General features: G+C 42.7%; 1 protein-coding gene across 3 annotated transcripts in view; it reads right to left on the bottom strand.

Annotated features, from left to right (window-relative positions):
• Window positions 1-563: 563 nt before the first annotated feature.
• The window catches only part of STON2 (stonin 2), a 99,659-nt gene continuing 77,797 nt past the window's right edge, over window positions 564-22,425 (bottom strand). For all 3 annotated transcript variants that reach the window (XM_060262020.1, XM_060262019.1, XM_060262021.1), the window contains 3 exons: window positions 7,775-9,658; window positions 3,212-3,414; window positions 564-1,053 (listed from right to left, as the gene is read on the bottom strand). In XM_060262020.1, the coding sequence (XP_060118003.1) occupies window positions 970-1,053; window positions 3,212-3,414; window positions 7,775-9,658 (2,171 nt within the window). In that variant the 3' untranslated portion in view covers window positions 564-969. The remainder of the gene's footprint in view (window positions 1,054-3,211; window positions 3,415-7,774; window positions 9,659-22,425) is intronic.

Raw genomic sequence — 22,425 nt, 5'->3', positions numbered from 1 at the left:
AGACACACTGCTGAAACAAAAAATTCAAGTAGCCTTCTCAACACCCACCCAGCCCCCAAATCCAGTCAATTTTCTTTCCACCATACCTGCCAAGGATACCAAAGACACAAGCTATCGTCTGTCAACCAAACACTGATGTGTGAAAGAAGTCGTAACCAGTCCCCCTAAACCATCCAGAGGGAAAAAATAAATCTGTTTCCTCCAAGTATTTTCCCAGACAGGAATGGTCAAACATCAGTCAAATTCGCCTCTACTGGCAGCAAAAGTACGTCAAGTTTAAAGAATTTTCCTGGCCTTGGCATCAGTCTAACTGACTGAAGGTAGCTTTCTGAAGACCCATCAGAACCCGAAGAAAATGTGAGATATTTAAAAATTCCATTTTAGGTGTAGGGGGAATTGATCCAGTTGTTGTTCAGTTACTGGGATTTTCAGAGGTTCTGTTTACTGGCATTCTCAGTAGCTGAGTCTATATTAGTTCAGAGGGAAGGTTGTTGTATCATGGTTGTATCCTGTTTCTATCATATAATATGAATAGCTCATAAAGGTTTATATCCTATACCTCCATCTTCCACAATGCTATTGCAGACCATCCAGAAGAGCTCTTTCCTGGACCGAATTACCTGTTTTCACGGAAATATCAAGATACTGTGATCCAGGCTAGGTGCACAACTTATGTTTGGGCTATAGCTGTCGAACCACCATTGTGGGAAGATTAGCAGTAGGGGTGAAGGCAGGCTTGAATGAATTGTAAGTCTCTAGACTCTTAAGTGAGCTTCTTTCAAAGCCACCAGGATATTGTAAACAAATCTCAAAAGAGCTTCCACTCTAAATGTAGTCACAGTAGGCAAAGAGATGTAGAAACTCCAGGTGCTTCCCTACTCTTCCAACAGCTCGAAGGAGGTTCTGTATCTTCTCTTCCTCAAGGCTTGTTGATTATACTGACTTAACCACAGATGGTGGACCTTTCCTTCAGTGTACAGCACATTCCTTGGCATTACCAGTTTCCTCTCCCATCACATCAGGATTTAAGCTCCTTTTCTGCTCTATTTCCACCTGATGAGAAAGAAAGAGTTAAACAACAAAAACTTACATAATTTTTGCTTCCTGGCATCCTCTGCCCACAGAAACTTGCTCTAAAGCAAGTATAGCCAACTTCTGAAGTCTTACAAGCTATATTATTTTCAGGCAGTCACTGATAAGTGGAAGTATATGTTGGGTCGTATCTCTCCAAAAAATGGAACACTATAGAAGGAACAGGGTTTTTTTATATATATATTGTTGTTGTGGTCCCCCCTCCCATCTTATGGAAAACAGAATGCTTGCTTCCTAAACTACCACGATCCTAAACCTTGGAAGCTGGCCCTTCCCTGAGAAGGTTCAGGATGGAGGACAGAGACTGGATTCTTCCCAGTCATGATAGTAGTGCCAGACTAAGAGTAAAATCAGTTTCAGCAGATGGAACTGCCTGTTCTTTAATTGCATGCATCAATAACCTGTGGGTCTCCCTGCAGATGAGATCTATTTTATTTATTTATTTATTTATTTATCTAAGATTTATATCCCGCCCTTCCCACCAGGTGGCTCAGGGCGGCTTACAACATATAAAACTAACATGGAATCTAAAATTAAACATTAAAATTAACATTTCATAATTTACAGTTAAAAATCTAAACAATTGTTATATACATACACATTAAACTCAGACGGTGGTCCTACAGCTACACTCATCGGTTACAAGTTCAGTATTTGATGTTCAGTCTTCGATATTCAGTACTCAGTGCTGATTAGTTGTGGGCCAGCCGGAAGAGGGATGTCTTACAGGCCCTGCGGAATTGAGTAAGATCCCGCAGGGCCCTTACCTCTTCCGGCAGCTGGTTCCACCAAGATGGAGCCATTCCGGAGAAGGCCCGGTCTCTTGTAACTTTCAAGCGGGCTTCCTTTGGCCCGGGGACAACCAGGAGGTTTTGGGTTCCAGATCTTAGTGCTCGCTGGGGAACGTATGGGAAGAGACGGTCCCTCAGGTAGGCAGGTCCTAGGCCATATAGGGCTTTAAAGGTAATGACCAGCACCTTGTATCGAACTCGGTAAGAAATTGGCAGCCAGTGCAGAGCCCGAAGTCCCGGCTGAATGTGCTCCCACCTAGAGCCTTATTTGGGCCACTCATCATTAAACTAGCTCTCCAGCATGAATCTGGAGAGGGCTAAGTTTACTTTACTTGCATGAACACTAAATTGAAATTATGTCGAAAAAAGGGGGGGCCTGCAAAGGGAAGGGGAAATCGATCTCATGCCCTGATTATAGATCTTCCCCAGTAGTCCCTTCCCTGACCCATGAAAGCTGATTCCCAGGGCCACATGGAGTAATAGCCATGTGGGTCAGTCTGCTGCAGTGAGAAAGGGGATGAATTTCCCCCCTCTTCCCTCAATGTAGTTCTGCAGTTGTGGAAGAGACAGGAAGGGCAATATGCCCCCTTCCTCATTATAGCCTGCTGACCCAAATAACTATTAATCAGTCGTGCAACCTGGGAATCAACTTTCCCATGGGGATGGGGCTGTTGAAAAAAAAGGGAAGTGGAAAAGATCCATGACTGTGGGTGACTACCATTCATAGTTGCTAGATCCAACCTATTTTCTAATTTCCTGCCATACCCCATGTTTTGTTGGGAGTATCTGGAGAAGAATATGTGCTTTCAGATCCATCACTCTATTGCCAGCCAGCTGATTGGGTGGCTTGGAGCAGAAAATGTGTATCATGTGCTTTCAGGTTCAAACTTCCATCCTTCAGTGCCATCCAGTTGAAGGGCAGGGTCCTAAAATAGTGAAGCTCCAGCTTCTGATAAGCCAGCAATAGGTGGAGGTGGGCTTAAGAGTTGAAAGTATATAATGTGGACTGTCTTCCTGGCTGGTCTTCCAAGCCTCCTTTCTAGCTGGTCAGCTAATGGAGAGGCTTGCAGCTCAGCTCTTTGCCCCTTCCATCAGCTGGCCAGTGATGTTACCTGGGGCTGCTTAGCAACCCAAAAGTGGTAGCTGAGATCTCAAGTTGCAGTGTTTCATTGCCCTGGCTGGCATTTTGGTCACTGTGACTTGCAATGTTTCTCCAGTTTTGGGGAGTTTGAATGTTCCCAATTTTTTACTTTATCAGTTTACTCTTTTTTTGCAGATCTTGTTCTAAAAATGTAATATTTCCATCCTGCTTAGCTTCTCAACCATACCTTGTAACTGTAGTGTGCTGAATAGTTGACCCACTTCCTGACATCAGTCTTGCCTTCCACAGAGATGGAACGAATGGCGGCCTTGGATGCTGAAGCAGTTGGCATGTCAAACTCCACATCCGCATAGCGTACAAAACTGGAAGGCACTTCCCGGTCAGAACCAAGCTCCAGGTGACAGAAGAAGCAGTGCGGATGACTAGAACCTGTGAACAACCAGAGCAAGACTATGGGAATCAAAACCTTGCTGATATTTAAAAATGAAATTGTTTAGAAACAATGTCTTAAATCAGAATGAAGCAAGACAAGGTCAGAAAGGCACGATATAAATTTTGTAGTTAGCAAAGACAATCCAGTTATCATAACTCAGAGTGCTGTTTCCAGTAGACACAGTCAGTTGTATGCAACATTCAGGATTGTAGTGACAGAACATATTGTTTGCATGACACATTCCATTGTTGACTTTTGGATTGACTTCTGTTGATGTAAACATGACATCTGAATGGCTTTTTTATTTTTTAGCCTTGTGGCCAATAAATTGCCCCAAACTGAACCTAAACTTTTAGACAATAAGGGAACATCTGGACAGAGGCTGTTTATGTTCATTGGCTTAATGAGTGCAAGGAGCTCAAGAAAAATATTTTTTTATAAGCAGGAAAATAAACAAAAACATGTATTGATGAAACTGTGGGCTGTAGCACGTGTGTGGTGGGGATGGGATTCAGCCTTCCATCCTGCAACTTTTCCCCACCCCAAACAGCGCCAGGTGCATTATTTGCCCCACTGGAGCTTTGCATATGAAACCCATTGTTGCCTATACAATGTCCCCTCCAAATTTCTAAACCGTGGCTACAGGGCTGTTGAAATTAATTCTCTCATGTTGTTCTTCTGAACCAAATCTGGCCCTTGCGGCATTTGGGAACTTACGGTAGTTCCCTGAACTGGGCAACTGACTGGCTGAGACAGCTTCTCCTGCAGTCCAGTTTAAACTGAGCTGCAGGAGCCAGACCCAGGATCTGCTTCCTCTGGGGAGATCACTCCCCAAGGCACACAGATCATGACTGGGACAGCTTCTCCTGCATCGTAGTTTAAATTGTACTGCAGAAGGAGTCAGATCCAGGATTTAATTTAATTTAATTTTTAGATTTATATCCCACCCTATCCCGCATGCGGGCTCAGGGTGGCTTACAACAATAAAACAACAGAGTTAAAATAATATCATAAAAACAGACATTACGAAACAGGAGCAACACAGCAAACAATCATACAGACATAGGTGGTAAACAGCATGAGGCTGACAGCTAACAGCATAACATAACACCATAATGGTGTTAATCATGTTAATATTGCTCCCCGAAGCACACAGATCCTGGCTGGGATGGTTTCTCTTGCAGAACTGCAAAAGTAGCCAGACCCAAGGTCTGCGTGCTATGGAAAGATCACTCCACGAAGCACGGAGATCCTGGCTGCGACAGCTTTTCCTACAGCCTGGTTTAAACTGGGCTGCATGAGAAGCCAGCCCCAAGCTGGGCTGGCAGGAACAGTCTGCCAGTCCTCATCCTCGGGCTATAACTTTAAAGGGACTGCAGTAGAAGCCCAACAAACCTCTGTTTTCAGATCTACCAGTAATCCCCAAATATACCTGGAATTTTTGGAGGGTTCCCTCCCCCTTGGTTTCCCAAAACCCGGATCTATTTGGGAAACTGAAATATAACTGAAAAATAACAATAAAGTGTTTTGGGGGTATATTTTTGGTTTGGGTATACCCAAACACACACTCCACTGCTCAAGATTGATGTATCTTAGAGCTTTTATTGGATAAAAGGAAAAGGGGGAAATGTAATGTCTACTTTGGTCCTAAGTCTGCTTTCTAGGAAATAGGCCCTGTTGAACTCAGCACAGTAGTTAGGAGAATTACTTTAATCTGAGAGGGCAGCAGATCAAATTCCATTTAGTGAGGCTCTTTCAGTCTCAGTCCCTGTCTGTAGATTTTTAAAATTTAAACTTGGTAAGTTTAAATAAAAACCTGGTCAGCAGCTTCAATAAGATATCTAAGGAGACCTGCTTCAAGATTTGTTAGAAGACCTGCTTCAAGATTTGTTAGAAGACTTGCTTGAAAACTGCACCATGTTTTAGATTCACAAAATCTTTGTAATGTGTTTATGAAAAAGGGGCATCCACTATTGGTAGGAGTTGATCAGATGCCAATTGCCCATGAGATTCAGCATCAAAGTGGTATTATAAATCCTATTACCCTTCAATCTGTGTTGGGTGTCTCAGAACAAAAAGTAGCAATGAACTGTGTTTGCTGATGTTTTCTTCACACTCTGTTTTGCTCGCCTACAAACAGATCCTCACATTGAAGCATCGAATGATGCCCAGTTGAGACTGAGACTCCTCACAACCTGTAAACAAGGCTCCTTTCATCAGCCAAAATCAACATGTTGCTTTTGAGTCAGCGGAACGCAATACAAGTTACCAAAATGTTCTTGGAACAGACACAGCAGTGCTTTTTTTGTGGACTCCAGTTTTGCTACGTTAATCTTACAGCTCCAAACTGGCCCAGCGCGGGATTTTTCACTACCAGTTTTGTGCCATCAGAAAACAGCTGCCCCTTGATGCAACAAAGGACAGCTGTACAATTCACACACTTGCCTTATGTTTTGCAAGGGGAACTGGTGCTTTCATGCATCACAAAAATCAATCCAGCAAGACCTGAGTTGGGCCAATTCCAGAATAAGCCCAAAGTACACATTAGTCAGGCTACATCAGTGGATTCAACACCTCCAAACTTTCTAAAGCATCTGCCCACATTTATGCATTCATCAGGGCTGCCAAGCTCCAGGTGGGGACTAGAGGTCTCTCAGAATTACAATGGATCTCCAGACTGCACAGATCAGTTCCTCTGAAGAAAAGGGCAGCTTTGGAGGGTGGACTCTAAGGCATTATACCCAGTTGAGGTCCCTCTCCTACTAACACCCCCGCTCCCCTGGGTCCACCCCAAAATCTCTAGGAATCTCTCAACCCAAAGTTGGCAACCCTAATAAGTAGTAACTTATGTAGATTTAGGCCTTATTCTCCTTGATATGGTAAATCTGGAATCTAGATGCCATTATTGAATGCTGCATTGTGCAAAATAAAATAAAAAATTCATGTTAAAAACTACAAGTGAAGGGGAAGGGTTCTAGCTTGCCCTTCCTCCTAACATCTAATTTTCCACACATGGCAATTTTCTTTTGTATGTAGATGCTTTAATCATCTGAGCCCCACCTGCAGTCTTAAATTCTGTTTTTATCACCTCAGTGTGGACTAAGCCTCTATGGTTCATGCCACTTGTTAAATAATTTTGAATATTTTTGATAAGGTCTGTCATTATGCCAGAGAAAAAAAGAAGGCAAATGTGGTTTATTTTGCAAATCTGCAAAAAGACAAGAAATCTATCTGCTCTACTTTTATCCTGCCCTTCTTCTAAGGAGTTAAAGGATGGTATACATGGTTTCCCATGCCCACTTATGCTTATAATACTTGGTGAATTAAATTAGGCTGAGAGAAAGTCACTGGCTAGACAGCATCCAGAAAGCCTCAAGGCAGAAGAGAGGTTCAAATTCACATTTCACCAGTTCTGACAATCCATACTGGGGAAGTTTGTGCAGGACAGTTCAGGCCTGTCTCCTAGTTTCTGAGACTGTAACTAAGCACTGCTTATGCCTGAGCTCAATTTGGGAAAGGGAGGAATAAAAATCCACAGAAATAAATACAAATAAATAAACATTTCATAGAAAAGCTCCACAAAGTGCATTTCTTCTGTGAAGATGTTCCTATAGTGCTGGTTGCCATTGTGTAGTACCCTAATCTCATTGTAGTATTGTAGTACCTTAGTCTCATCTTGCCAGCAGCTCCACTGGTATGTGACACCTACTCCATTCTCACTATTTATTTGCTTTTTGCCAACCTGTTGTCTTGATGTAAGCTGTAATGTATGGGCACTTCTACATAAAAAAATAATTTGTGCTTTTTTTCTTCTTTTCAACCTTATTGTTTGAAGCCATGCTGCAGTAGATTGCCCATTCAATGTTAACTTTTTCATAAGATGCACATGGACCTCAGAATTCTGAGAACTTTGATGTTTCCCTCATCTGCTAGAATCTAGGCAGGTCCTCTCTGCTATGACTTCAGAGCAGCTGGACCAATGACAGCCAGCAGTAAAGGGGCTATGACTTTTCTGTCAACAGAGGCCTACCTGTGATATCTGAGCAGACCAGACAATGGCTCAAGAGAAGCAGAGAGGACAGACGCAAGAGAGGAGGATCCTGTAAAAGCAGGATGGATGGCTTAAGCAGCAAGTTAGGGTATATCGTTCCAATATTAGGACTGTTGCAATTTTTGAAAGACATTCAGAAAATGTAGTTGCCTCAATTTGTGCAGCTGCACTTTTTGAACTTTCCAACTAAACATATTTTAACAACTTTTAATCTGCTGGCTAAATGTTATTCCAATGTTCCCCCCAGTACACTGTATGAAATACAACTTTCTGCACAATCCTCCGGTTCAAGCAGTATTACCCACCAGAGTTTTTGTCAGGCAGTCGATTTATCCTCCATACAATGGAATTAAAGGCATGCTCATATTTGGCAGTTCCTAGTGTTACTCTCATTACTGGCTCTGAGCCAGAAACACTGGTGGATCCAAAGCTGGCACATTTATTTACTTTTGCTTTCAAAGACTTCTCGCCAAGGACACTTTCTCTACGGAAATTTTTCACCCATTCCTGGGGCACTGGGTAGCGGATCATCACATTTTCACAGGGAACCTGAGTTAGAGAGTCTCGGTTGGAGGAGAATCCTGGAGACATCATCAGCCAACTCTGGAGTTCCACCTCAGCCCCATTGATACTGGCTGCAATCCTCAAGGTGAAAGGCAGTGTCTTCTCAGAAAATGTACTCCTAAAGCGCATTAGTTCAAACCGGCAGGCATCCAAGGGGTTAAACAGAATTACCCGGTTGCTGGTGAACATCTCCTCATCCACACAGGCGTGGAAGTGGCAGTCATACAACTTAATCCACTTGGTGGTGGTGGTAGGCATGATATCATGCCGTGAGACAATTTCATTTCCTTTGACTAGGATATCATTGAGGCCTAGCCGACATTCTGCCAAGCCAGAAAGGAATGTGAGAACTTGCACCCTCGTCAACACATTGTGCTGCAGAATCCTGTTGTCCCCTTTGGCCAAAATGCCATAGAACTCATCCTTAACATCCACAGTGATTTCCTCTTCTTGGTAGTTTAGTCCCACTGTGCTCAGGTCTGTTGATGAGGTGGGCAAATCCATTAGTGTATCCTGGATGGCCCTGATGAAGCTGAGGAAGTCTTCGTAACTAGTGGTACCAAGCTTTATAACCTGTTCCCTTTCTGCTGTGTGAGTGACAGCTGGCTTTGGTTGGTACCTCTTTTTCTCCTTATAGATGGTACGGTCTATCCTCACACTGTGAATCCTGCCATTCTCATCATAGTTCTGGAGCTTGGGCTCTGAAATCTCATGGTTGATGTCAAGCTTGAACTCCCTAAAGGGCTTCTCCAGCCCTTTCTCATAAAAAAGCTGCAAATACCCACTCTCAGTCAGCTTCACGTAAATTGGCCCCCAGTGTCTAGAGGACATGATGTTCTTCTTCTCTGGTATCCTCAGCATCATTGGCCAACCATCCTTCCTTCCAGGTGGCCCCAAGCTGAATAGAGTGCCATCCAGCTCAGATGGCAATGTGGGGTCATCATCAGGCAGAGGAGAACTGCTTTGCTCATCTGGATCCCCAATCTGGAGTTGCTTGAGTTGTTCAACAGCATCTCTATGCTTTACATGTTTACTTGACTCATTGAAACTGATGGTGTCAGGCTGCTGATGGAGGACAATGAGAGAATCTCTCTGATTTTTAGCGGGGGCACCAGGCATAGAGCTGGACTGGGAGCGCCTCTCTTGTTCCTCAAAGAAAGAGCTGAATGGGTTGATAGGGGAAGGTTGAACATCCCTCAGAGATTCATCGAGGAAAGGGTTAGTAGCACTCCAGGAGGGTGCACCACCAACCAAAGGTAACCTGGTTATAGAGGAAAGGTCAAGTTTCTGAACTTTGGAAAGGTCACCTAGTGTGCTCCTGGGACGTTCCCTCTTTTTAAAAGATGAGGAGAGGAGCTTGGAGTTTGCATCTGGGACCTCTGCTGCTGTTGTTGTTGCTGCTGTTGCAACTGGTGGAGTCATTATGGGTGGTATGTCTGCTTTCACAGGGGATAAAGTCTGTGGAGAAATACAGTTGACTTCATTGTCATCAAAAGTCACCCAGCTGGGGAAATGAGCTGGGGTCAGGTTTTCACTGTGGCCATTAAAGGACTGTGTGCCATTCAGCTGCCAGCTAGGAGCCTCCATTCCTAGCTCTTCATCTTCTGGAAGAGATGAGGAATTGTCTAAAGGAGAAGGATAAAAGAGAGCTGTTACTATAACATAAATTCTAAATATTGCAATATATATCTTTGTTGCTATACATGTACAGACTACAATGCAATCTATGTACGAAAGTGTGCTAGAATATTCTACAGTTGAGACATTGCTCCTGTAGAGCAGGGGTGGCCAATGGTAGCTCTCCAGATGTTTTTTGCCAACAACTCCCATCAGCCCCATCTGGAGAGCTACCGTTGGCCACCCCTGCTGTAGAGGAAAAGCATGATAACTGGAAATCTAATCTCCATTATAAAACTGCTGATGCAATCATGGCACGGTACATACTTCTGGGTCCACAAGATTCTCCTGAATAGACATTTTAAAAAAATACAACTGTGCTCCACTGAATTCTCTAGTAATTCTGTCAACCACACCAATTTGCCTGCAGTGAGTGCACACTCTTTGACAGTTTGTAAGATTCAGAAGCAAAAAACCAAAAAAGCATCAACTCACAAAACAGATTTGTGAAGGTTTAGCAGCTCTTTAAGGTCTCTTGTCCAGAGAAATACATCTCAAACAAAAATGATGCTGGGGGAAAAAAAATAACAGCTAGGAGGAAAAATGAAATTATGTATGCTGTTTTTTCCTTCTCATGGCTACCCACAGCTCTAGGAGTCATACCTCACATACCAAACAGATATTCCCTAAGAAAGGTGTGATTGATAGGTGGCTGTACTGCCCTTTCCCAAGTCATGTACTAATCCCTTGGTACCAAGGTTTGAGTGTTCAGAGCCACAGCAATATCCAATCAGGAAGGAGAGAATGTTGGAAAGCTGAGTGGGCTGGGAAAAATGGACAGTGAACTGATTTCAATAGTTGACAAAGAACATGACTGCTTACAGTATCAGTGGCTTTGGAAGACTGGCTCAGATAGAACAGACTGATTATTTGATTAAGGTTACTGAGGAAAAATTATCTTAATCAATAGTGAACCTTCTCAGGGTAGTAGACTCGGCATACCTATACTGATGGGACTGCAGGGTCTGGCTGATATGAAGAACTCCTGAAACTGGAGTTGGCCTATGTTGGTTGACTGAAACAGTTGTCAGTCATGGATGATAGTGCATTTAAGCTCTGAAAAGTTTTGGGTTATCTTGTACTTAAGCCCACATAATTTTTCCAGTAATTATTTGGAAAAGAAAAGATTGGCCTCAGCCAAAAACTACAAAGCTATTTTGCTGCGATAATGTTCAAACAGCAGCTGTTTTCAAACACAAGTGTCAAACCCTGCTAAGAAACTAAATACTTATTCTTTTGTAATCCTGCTTCCTGTGCCTCAGTAATGTTTACAAATAACTCATCATTTCTCACAATAGTGAACTCACATTACTACAGCCATCAAAATAAAAATTGGGCCAGGTTACCTTAAAAACCATCTAGGGGGATTTATGTCACAACCCCCCACCCCATGGTAAAGTGCAATGACAAAAGGTAATATTTCGTTTAGCTCTGTTTAGAGGACTGTTTCACAGCTGAGAATCTGTCATTATGATGAATGAGGGCATAGGGGAAGAGAGGTCTCCTGGGTATTGCTAGGGTTGCCATAGAGGGGGAGACAGAAGAAGAGTTCACAGATGTGTACTGCACTTCTTCATGGGGTCTTTTTGAGTAGTGGCTAGTGTGGCTCTTCCCAGGACCAGGGGTAGGTAGATGTGGTACCACTGCAGGTACATTTACAAGTACAATTTATTTTTCCTCAGGAGCAAATGGTCAGAGCAGTGTAGTTATTAGAGTGGCAGGCTTGGACCAGAAAGATATGGATTTAAATCCCTACCCAGGTATGAAATTCCTTCCACCTGGCCCACCTGATATGATTTTTATGAAGATAACATGAACACTGCTCTGGAGGAAGAATGAGATTAAGAAGTGCTTGGTACCTGGGACAAATAAAAGAATGTACCAGAGGAAACACCTGGGGTGGAGTCTTTACCTGGCTTTGTATTTATTTATTTGACTACTAGCTGACTACTTGGATAAAGAGGAAGTTATGCATGCCATGGGTCTAGGAGCTTCACTGATATCCCTCTCCCCAACAGCCTTGCAAATGGCAGATTTCAAATTTGCACCACTGTGAATCCAGTCTGTAATTTTTCAGGTCTATTTATTTATGTATTACACATAGCTGGGTGAAGTTTCCCATTTATGGTTTTAGTAGTATGTACTTTATGGATAAATTGAATCGCTAATTGAAATAGAAAGCCCCTTGTCTATTGAATTTTATCATGCCCTAAATTATTCGTACAAAAGTCAAAACACGCACTAGACACTTCATATGAATACTTCAGCTCCTACACGAGGCTCTCACATAGCCCCATCCTTGAAGGAAGTCAAATGGGTTTTTTTGTGAATCTCAATTCATCCACAAGCCAGTTTCAGCAAGATAAAGAACATAAGAACATAAGAGAAGCCATGTTGGATCAGGCCAACGGCCCATCAAGTCCAACACTCTGTGTCACACAGTGGCAAAAATTTTTACATACACACATACATTGTGGCTAATAGCCACTGATGGACCTTTGCTCCATATTTTTATCTAAACCCTTCTTGAAGGTGGCTATACTTGTGGCCGCCACCACCTCCTGTGGCAGTGAATTCCACATGTTAATCACCCTTTGGGTGAAGAAGTACTTCCTTTTATCCGTTTTAACCTGTCTGCTCAGCAATTTCATCGAATGCCCACGAGTTCTTGTATTGTGAGAAAGGGAGAAAAGTACTTCTTTCTCTACTTTCTCCATCCCATGCATTATCTTGTAAACCTCTATCATGTCACCCCGCAGTCGACGTTTCTCCAAGCTAAAGAGTCCCAAGCGTTTCAACCTTTCTTCATAGGGAAAGTGCTCCAGCCCTTTAATCATTCTAGTTGCCCTTCTCTGGACTTTCTCCAATGCTATAATATCCTTTTTGAGGTGCGGCGACCAGAACTGCACACAGTACTCCAAATGAGACCGCACCATCGATTTATACAGGGGCATTATGATACTGGCTGATTTGTTTTCAATTCCCTTCCTAATAATTCCCAGCATGGCGTTGGCCTTTTTTATTGCAAACGCACACTGTCTTAACATTTTCAGTGAGTTATTTACCACGACCCCAAGATCTCTCTCTTGGTCAGTCTCTGCCAGTTCACACCCCATCAACTTGTATTTGTAGCTGGGATTCTTGGCCCCAATGTGCATTACTTTGCACTTGGCCACATTGAACCGCATCTGCCACGTTGACGCCCACTCACCCAGCCTCAACAGATCCCTTTGGAGTTTCTCACAATCCTCTCTGGTTCTCACCACCCTGAACAATTTAGTGTCATCCGCAAACTTGGCCACTTCACTGCTCACTCCCAACTCTAAATCATTTATGAACAAGTTAAAGAGCATGGGACCCAGTACCGAGCCCTGCGGCACCCCACTGCTTACCGTCCTCCACTGCGAAGACTGCCCATTTATACTCACTCTCTGCTTCCTATTACTCAGCCAGTTTTTGATCCACAAGAGGACCTGTCCTTTTACTCCATGACTCTCAAGCTTTCTAAGGAGCCTTTGATGAGGAACTTTATCAAAAGCTTTCTGGAAGTCAAGGTAAACAACATCTATTGGGTCTCCTTTGTCCACATGTTTGTTCACCCCCTCAAAGAAATGTAACAGGTTAGTGAAGCAAGATCTTCCCTTGCAGAACCCATGCTGAGTCTTCCTCAATAACCTGTGTTCATCAATGTGCCTACTCATTCTGTCCTTGATAATGGTTTCTACCAACTTTCCCGGTATTGAAGTCAGACTGACTGGCCTGTAATTTCCCGGGTCTCCTCTGGAACCTTTTTTAAAGATGGGGGTGACATTTGCTACCTTCCAGTCCTCAGGAACGGAGGCAGATTTCAATGAAAGATTACAGATTTTTGTTAGAAGATCCACAAGTTCAACTTTGAGTTCTTTCAGAACTCTCGGATGCATGCCATCCGGACCCGGTGACTTATTAGTTTTTAATTTGTCTATCAGTTGTAGGACCTCCTCTTTTGTCACCTCAATCTGACTCAGGTCTTTCAATACCCCTTCCAAAATTAGTGGTTCTGGGGCCGGCAAAAAGTTCTCATCTTCCACAGTGAAGACGGAGGCAAAAAATTCATTTAGCTTCTCAGCCATTTCCCTATCCTCTTTCAGTAATCCTTTTACCCCATGGTCATCCAAGGGCCCCACTGCCTCCCTGGCTGGTTTCCTACTTCTAATATATTTGAAGAAAGTTTTATTGTTGGTCTTTATGTTTTTTGCAATATGCTCCTCATAGTCCCTTTCTGCCTGCCTGATCACAGTCTTGCATTTGATTTGCCACAGCCTGTGTTCCCTTTTACTAATCTCACTTGGACTGGTTTTCCACCGCTTAAAGGAGTCCTTCTTACCTTTTACAGCTTCCATTACTTTGTTTGTTAACCACGCAGGCCTTTTCTTATGCCTGTTTGTGCCTTTCCTAACTTGTGGTATGTATTTTATTTGAGCTTCTAGGATTATAGTTTTAAATAGCATCCAAGCTTCCCCAAGGGTTTTGACCGTATGTACCTTTCCTTTCAGTTTCCTCCTCACATGCCTCCTCATCTCAGTGTATTTACCCCTTTTAAAGTTAAACGTGGTTGTGGCGGTCTTTTTGGACAACTCCCTATTTATACAAACGGTGAAATCAATAACATTATGGTCACTGCTCCCAAGTGGCGCAATCACTTTTACATCTCTCACCAAGTCTTGGGCATTACTTAGGACCAAATCCAGGATCGCCCCACCCCTGGTAGGTTCTGAGACCATCTGCTCCATAGCACAGTCATTGAGAGCATCAAGAAACTCAATCTCTTTCTCTCGACCAGAACACATATTGACCCAATCAATCTGCGGGTAGTTAAAATCACCTATTACGACACAGTTTTTACGTTTAGCTGCTATCTTTAAGCCTTCCATCATATTATAATCGTCCTCTCTCTTTTGATTTGGTGGGCGATAACAAACTCCCATAGTTAAATTTCCTTTTGGGCCCTCTATTTCAACCCAAAGCATTTCTAAAAGTGAATCTAATTCTCTGATCTCAGTCTTACTGGACCGTATATCCTCTCTGACATACAGAGCCACCCCACCTCCAACCCTTCCCTCCCTATCCTTCCGATATAGCTTATATCCAGGAATCACCGTGTCCCACTGATTCTCCTCATTCCACCAAGTTTCTGAAATTCCCACAATGTCTATGTTTTCTCCCAACACTAAACATTCCAATTCACCAATTTTACTTTGAACACTTCTAGCATTTGCATACAAACAAGCATTTGCATACAAACATTTGCATAATTTCCCAGGCGAACTAGGCCCGCCACCTTCCTCCTGCTGCCTCGAGACTCTGGCAGACAGTCCATATTGTTTGTCACCTTCACAGTGGACAACTCTGGTCCGTTACCTGGTAGAAAAATAGCAGCTAACCCTTCATCTCTTTGAGATGAGTCCTCCCGAACCAGAGACATTTCATCTCCTGTCGGCTTTCCCCCAAGATTTAGTTTAAAAACTGCTCTGCCACCTTTTTGATTTTAAGTATTCCCTTTATAAAGGCTTTTGGATTAATACGAGCCCAGCTTCAGACAATTTCATTTGCATTCATTCAGTAGAGAGCTTTAAAAGTACTCACATTTCACCGTAAAATAAAAAAGCTTAGCCTAGAACTGAGGAAGGCTTCATATCATAAGCAAGAGATATATGGCCATCATTTTGCATTATGTTATAAAGATGTCTGACTTAGAGGTGTATTTAGACCAATTTCTTTAATTTTGAAGTCTCAGAGCCGCCTTTTATTGGTTGCCACATCAATGTGGACGCTGCTAAAGAAAACAGCTTTCATCCCATTCGTCAGTGATGCACAGTGCAATGATAGCATATACAAAAAGTTAATCATGTAGGTTTTCTAGGTAATGTTGTTAGTAGTCCCCACCCCACTATGAATGGAACAAGATGGAGAAGCGAGCTGGTGGAGATACAATGCAGGTCAGCCACATCATGTAGGGTTTCCAACCTCCAGAAGGTACCTGGAGATCTCCCATGATTATAACTGATCTCCAGGTGATGGAGGTCAGTTCACCTGGAGAACAAAGCTGCTTTAGAAGGTAGTTTCTATTGCATAGATCCCTCCTCTCCCCAAACCGCACCCTCCTCAGACTCCGTCTCCAAAATCACCAGGTATTTCCCAATCCAGAGCTGGCAACCCTAGCCATTGCATGAACATGTTACAGATGGAAGCTGAAATCACATGGAAGTGGCATCCATACTGGCAGGTGAGGTATGAATTAGGGCAGTTGCCTTCAATCATTCCAGCTCCTGATCCAAAAACTCATGGGTCAGATCTCATATAAAAGATACCCAGGTATGTGTGTGTGGGAAATTTTCTCTGATTCTTTTACCTGTCCCCGCACAAAGTGCTATAAGAAAAGTCAACTTCAAAAGGGGATTGGATAAATATAAGGAGCGGAGGTTGATCAGTGCTATTAGACACAAGGTATAGATGAAACACTATGTCTGGGACAGTGATGCTCTGTATTCTTGGTGTTTGGAGGGCAATAGTGGGAGGGCTTCTAGTGTCCTGGCCCCAGTGATGGACCTTCTGATGCCACCTGGGTTTTGGCCACTGTGTGACAGTGTGTTGGACTGGATGGGCCATTGGCCTGATCCAACATGGCTTCTCTTAGAAGCAGCACTTAGTGGGGCATTTCAAGTTGAAGTAGAAGGGAAGCAGAGAAGTAGCACTTCCATGCATGGGACCCATAGCTTTGTTATGTAATTTAATAATATGACCAGAAGGTGGAGCAATAAAGCCAGATTAAACTTCAGGCACTGCAGATTATTAATTTAATACAATGTAACATTTTATTTCCCAAAGTGGTAACACAGGGGGGGGGAGTTTCCCTCACTGCAGCATATGCAGTGAAATACTAAACACTGCCATCACTATCCAAAAAATGCACAGTTTGTAAATGCAATTCTAAGAACCTAACTTGTTAGATTTAGGTTCAGCTCATCCATAATATGAAACCATGATTTATTTCAACTATGGCTAGTTGGTGAAATCGTAATTTGGTTTGCACACAATTGTTCAAATCCTAGTTTGCCTTGGTAAATGCTGCACTGGCAAGGCATATCTATGGCCGGGAAGACTCTGGGAACAAGCCAAGATTACAACAGGGTGTCCATCCATTTTTATACATTACATGCCTAAAGGACTGCCTCCCCCTATGCCAGCTGCACTCCTTGTGCCAGCTTTTGCTGACCTTCCTAGTCTAGTTGAGTTTTTACTTATTTCTCCAGAACTGTGAAAAAGGCTTCCAGTGAAGGTTTGAGCAGCATCCTTTTTCCTTCACAGCCATAGCAAAACGGGTCTATTTGAGAGATTGATATTGGACAGTTGGCTTAAATTTAGGTAGATACAAATAGCTGAGGAAAGAAGGAAAGTGAAAGTCAAAGGTGAAAAGGAAAGATTCACCTAACTGAATGCAGATTTCCAGAGAACAGCAAGGAGAGATAAGGAGGCGTTCCTGAAGGAACAATGCAAAGCAATAGAGGAAAATAATAGAATGGGAAGGACAAGAGATCTATTCAAGAAAAATGAAGAAATCAAGGGAACGTCTCGTGCAAAGATGGCCATGATAAACGACAAAAATGGTAGGGACCTAACAGAAGCAGAAGAGATCAGGAAGAGGTGGCAAGAATACACAGAAGAATTATATAAGAAGGATCTCAATGTCCCGGACAACCATGACAGTGAAATCGATGATCTGTCCTGGGAGCTGTTTTGTTCAACATCTTTATCAATTATTTGGATGAAAGAATAGAGGGAATGCTTATTAAATTTGCAGATGATACTAAATTGGGAGGGGTTGCAAACACAGAAGAAGACAGAAACAGGATACAGGATGACCTTGACAGGATGAAAAACTGTGCTAAAACCAATAAAATGAATTTTAGCAGGGATAAATGTAAAGTTCTGCATTTAGGTATGAAATATCCAATGCATGGTTATAGAATGGGGGAGACTTGTCTTAGCAGTACTATGTGCAAAAAGGATCTAGGGGTCTTAGTGGATCATATGCTTAACATAAGGGTGACTTGTCTTAGCAGTAGTATGTGCGAAAAGGATCTAGGGGTCTTAGTGGATCATATGCTGAACATGAGTCAACAGCGTGATGCGGTGGCTAAAAAGGCAAATGCAATTTTGGGATGTATCAACAGAAGTATAGTGTCCAGATCACGTGATGTGATGGTATTGCTTTACTCTGCTCTGGTAAGACCTCATCTGGAGTACTGTGTTCAGTTTTGGGCACCACATTTTAAAAAGGATATAGACAAGCTGGAACGGATCCAGAGGAGGGCGACAAAGATGGTGAGGGGTCTGGAGAACAAGTCCTATGAGAAAAGGTTGAAGGAGCTGGGGATGTTTAGCCTGGAGAGGAGGTGGTGATATGGTCATCATCTTCAAGTACTTGAAGGGGTGTCATATAGAGGATGGCATGGAATTGTTTTCTATGGCCCCGGAAGGTAGGACCAGAACCAATAGGTTGAAATTAAATCCAAAGAGTTTCCGGCTCAACATTAGGAAGAACTTCCTGACCATTAGAGCGATTCCTCAGTGGAACAGGCTTTTTCAGGAGGTGGTGGACTCTCCTTCCATGGAGGTTTTTAAACAGAGGTTAGATGGCCAACTGACAGCAATGAAGATCCTGTGAATTTAAGGGAAGGTGTTTGTGAGTTTCCTGCATTGTGCAGGGGGCTGGACTAGATGACCCTAGAGGTTCCTTCCAACTCTATGATTCCATGACCCTGAGCCAGACATCCTGGAGAGTGAAGTCAAATGGGCTTTAGAAAGCATTACAAACAACAAAGCGAGCGGAGATGATGGTATCCCAGTTGAGCTAGTCAAAATCCTAAAAGATGATGCTGTTAAAGTGATGCACACATTATGTCAACAAATTTGGAAAACACAACAGTGGCCACAGGATTGAAAAAGATCAGTTTATATTCCAATCCCAAAGAAGGGTAATGCCAAGGAATGTTCAAACTATAACACTATTGCACTCATTTCACATGCCAGCAAGGTCATGTTAAAGATCCTACAAGCTAGACTTCAGCAGTATGTAGATCGGGAACTGCCAGAAGTTCAAGCTGGGTTTCAGAGAGGTAAAGGAACTAGAGATCAAATTGCCAACATTCGATGTATTATGGAGAAAGCACGGGAGTATTAGAAAAACGTCTATTTCTGCTTCATTGACTATGCTAAAGCCTTTGATTGTGTGGATCACAACAAACTGTGGCAAGTCCTTAAAGAGATGGGAGTACCAGACCACCTCACATGTCTTCTGAGAAACCTGTATAAGGATCAAGAAGCAACTGTCAAAACGGAATATGAAACAACTGATTGGTTTAGAATAGGAAAAGGAGTTCGACAAAGATGTATATTGTCATCCTGGTTATTTAATTTATATGCAGAGTACATCATGTGGAATGCTGGCCTGGATGAAGCACAGGCCGGAATTAAGATTGCTGGGAAAAACATCAACAACCTCAGATATGCAGATGACACTACTCTAATGGCAGAAAGTGAGGAGGACCTAAAGAACCTCTTGTTGAGGGTGAAAGAGGAGAGCACAAAAGTAGGCTTGAAACTCAAAATCAAAAAACCTAAGATCACGGCATCTGGCCCCATCACACCTCAGCAAATAGAAGGGGAAGACATGGAAGTAGTGACAGACTTCACATTTCTGGGATCCAAGATCACTGCAGATGGTGACTGTAGCCATGAAATTAAAAGATATTTGCTCCTTGGGAGGACAGCTATGGCGAACCTGGGCAGTCCAATAAAAAGTAGAGACATAACCCTGCCAACAAAAGTCCGTATAGTTAAAGCGATGGTATTTCCAGCAGTAATGTATGGCTGTGAGAGCTGGACCATAAGGAAGGCCGAGCGCAGAAGAATAGATGTGGTGCTGGAGAAGACTCTTGAGAGTCCCTTGGACTGCAAGAAGATCAAATCAGTCAGTCCTAAGGGAAATCAACCCAGACTGTTCCCTGGAAGGTCAGATGCTGAAGCTGAAGCTCAAATACTTTGGCCACCAAATGAGAAGGGAGCACTCCCTGGAGAAGATCCTGATGCTAGGAAAGACAGAAGGCAAAAGAAGAAGGGGACAGCAGAAGATGAGATGACTGGACAGTGCTACTGATGTAACAAATATGAATTTGAGCAGACTTTGGAGGATGGTGGAAGACAGGAGGGCCTGGCATGACTTTGTCGCAAAGAGTCGGACTCAACTGTGCAACTGAACAACAAAAGGGGTCATTTTGTAGGGGAAAAGGTGGCTGAGCTCATCCAGGGATTGTTATTCAGCTGCACCTACAATTCAATGGGCAAGATGGGAAGGAAGAGGTGGAACTGTCAGAAAGGTTCAGGAGCTGTGCTCCTGTGAGCTCCTGCTGAATCCAAGGCCTGGGTAGACATTTCATCTAGGTGACTTTTCTGCATTCTCTGTTTTGTAAGTTCATTTATACCTGGCCTTCCTCTCAATGTAAGAGCTATCTTGGTTTTGCTTGAAGATAGGGTTTTCTTGACCACAAAAGGCTATGCTAGTGATCATGAAACTGCGTGGACAAAAGCCATATGCAAAGGGTGTTGTCATAAAGAAGGTAATGTGGTGGTTTGATTGGGAGAAACTGGGTCAAAAAGCTGACAGGATTCAATTCAACATCTGAAAACAAAGGATCCTAACAGAGCTCAAATTAGCAAACCATCTGGTGCCTCTCCTCAAAACACCCATCAAGTTTCAAAAAGATTGGACTAGGGGGTCCAATTCTATGAGCCCCAAAAAGTGCCCCTATCCGTCATTATTTCCAAATGGAGAAAAGGCATTTAAGGAATCACATTTAAAGGGAGCGTGGTCCCTTTAAATGTGATGGCCAGAACTCCCTTTGGAGTTCAATCGTATTTGTCACACCCTTGCTCCTGACTCCACCCCCAAGGTCTCCATCCCCAGATATTTCTTGAGTCGGACCTGGTAACCCTATCTATTGGCTCAGTAAAGGAAGCCCCAGCCCCCAGTTTGCAAGACCTGAGCAAGGCTGTTAATGACAGGATGTTTTGGAGTCATTAATTCATAGGCTCATCTTAAGTCCAAAGCAACTTGATAGCACTTCATCACATACACAGAGACAATTTGATTGGGCAAAGTTGGAGTCCAATGGCACCTTTAAGATCAACAAAGTTTAATTTTGAGTATAAGCTTTCATGTGCAGGCACACTTCATAAGATTTGATGAATATTTGATTGTTTTCCCACTGTGGTGTCTGTTTTTCTAAATTCTATTGTATTGGGCAGATAACTTGCAATTTAACAACACTGGATAGAAAACACGGTAATTAATTTTTGTTAGTTAGCAGGGCACCTTACATCTAAGGCCTGCCAAAATCAAAATAATCAAGAAATACCAACAAAGCTGACATTCACAAGTTGAGTTTTTAAAAACACTGCACATTCAAAATGATCAGAAACCAGAACATCATTTATTCACTTGGATTCCGAAATGGTACACATTTTTCTTCTTCTCCATAACACTCCAGCTACAATATTCATCATAAATGGAATCTTGGTTAGTGGAGTCTCACTAACCCTTTTAGAGTTCTTTTTTAGAGTACTTTGAGGGGGTGAACAAGCATGTGAACAAGGGTGACCTAATAGATGTTTATCAAAAACTTTCTGGAAGTCTAGGTAAAGTTCCTCATCAAAAGCTCCTAAGTAAACTCAGCAGTCATGGGACAAGAGGCCAAGTCCTCTTGTGGGTTAAAAAATGGTTCATTAACAGGAAGCAAAAAGTGAGTATGGGGAGGTTTACACAGTGGAAGGTGGTAAGCAGTGGGTTACCACAGGGCTTGGTAATAGGTCCAGTGCTTTTTAACTTGTTCATTAATGATTTGGAGTTGAGAGTAAGGAGTGAAGTGGCTAAATTTGCAAATAACACTAAGTTGTACAGGGTGGTGAAAACCAAGGAGGACTGTGAAGTACTCCTGAGGGATCTGTCAAGGCTGGACAAGTGGGCATCAACATGGCAAATGAGGTTCAGTCTGGTCAAGTGCAAAGTAATGCACATTGGAACAAAAAAAATCTCAACTATAAATATGTTGATGGGATCCAAACTGGTAGTAACTGACCAGGACATAGATCTTGAAGCTAATTCACTGAAAATGTTGACTCAGTGTGCAACTGCAATAAAAAAGGGAAATGCAATGCTGGGGATTAGGAAGGGAACTGAAATAAATCAGCAAGTATCATAATGCCCCTGTATAAATCTATGGTGTGGCCTCTTTTGGAATACCATGTATAGTTCTGGTCACTGTACCTTAAAAGATATTATAGCACTGGAAAAGATGCAAAAAAAAAGGCAACTAAAATGATTAAGGGGATGGAACACTCTTCCTGTAAAGAAAGGTTAAAGAGATTAGGCTCTTTAGCTTGGAGGAATGACAACTGAGGGGTGACATGATAGAGGTTTACAAAATTATGCATGGGATAGAGAAGGCTGAAAAAGAAGCACTTTTCTCTCTTTCTAACAATACAAGAACTCATGCGCACTCAATGGAATTGAAGCGCAGTACATTTAGAACAGATAAAAGGAAGTACTTCTTCACTCAAAGAGCGATTAACATGTGAAATTCACTGTCAAAGGAAGTGGTGGCGGCTACAACCATAG

This window comes from Heteronotia binoei, chromosome 21 (genome assembly GCF_032191835.1).
Source record: "Heteronotia binoei isolate CCM8104 ecotype False Entrance Well chromosome 21, APGP_CSIRO_Hbin_v1, whole genome shotgun sequence".
Taxonomy (NCBI): Eukaryota; Metazoa; Chordata; class Lepidosauria; order Squamata; family Gekkonidae; genus Heteronotia; species Heteronotia binoei.
The sequence above is the reverse complement of the archived record's forward strand: the minus strand, read 5'-3'. Positions and strand labels throughout refer to the sequence as shown.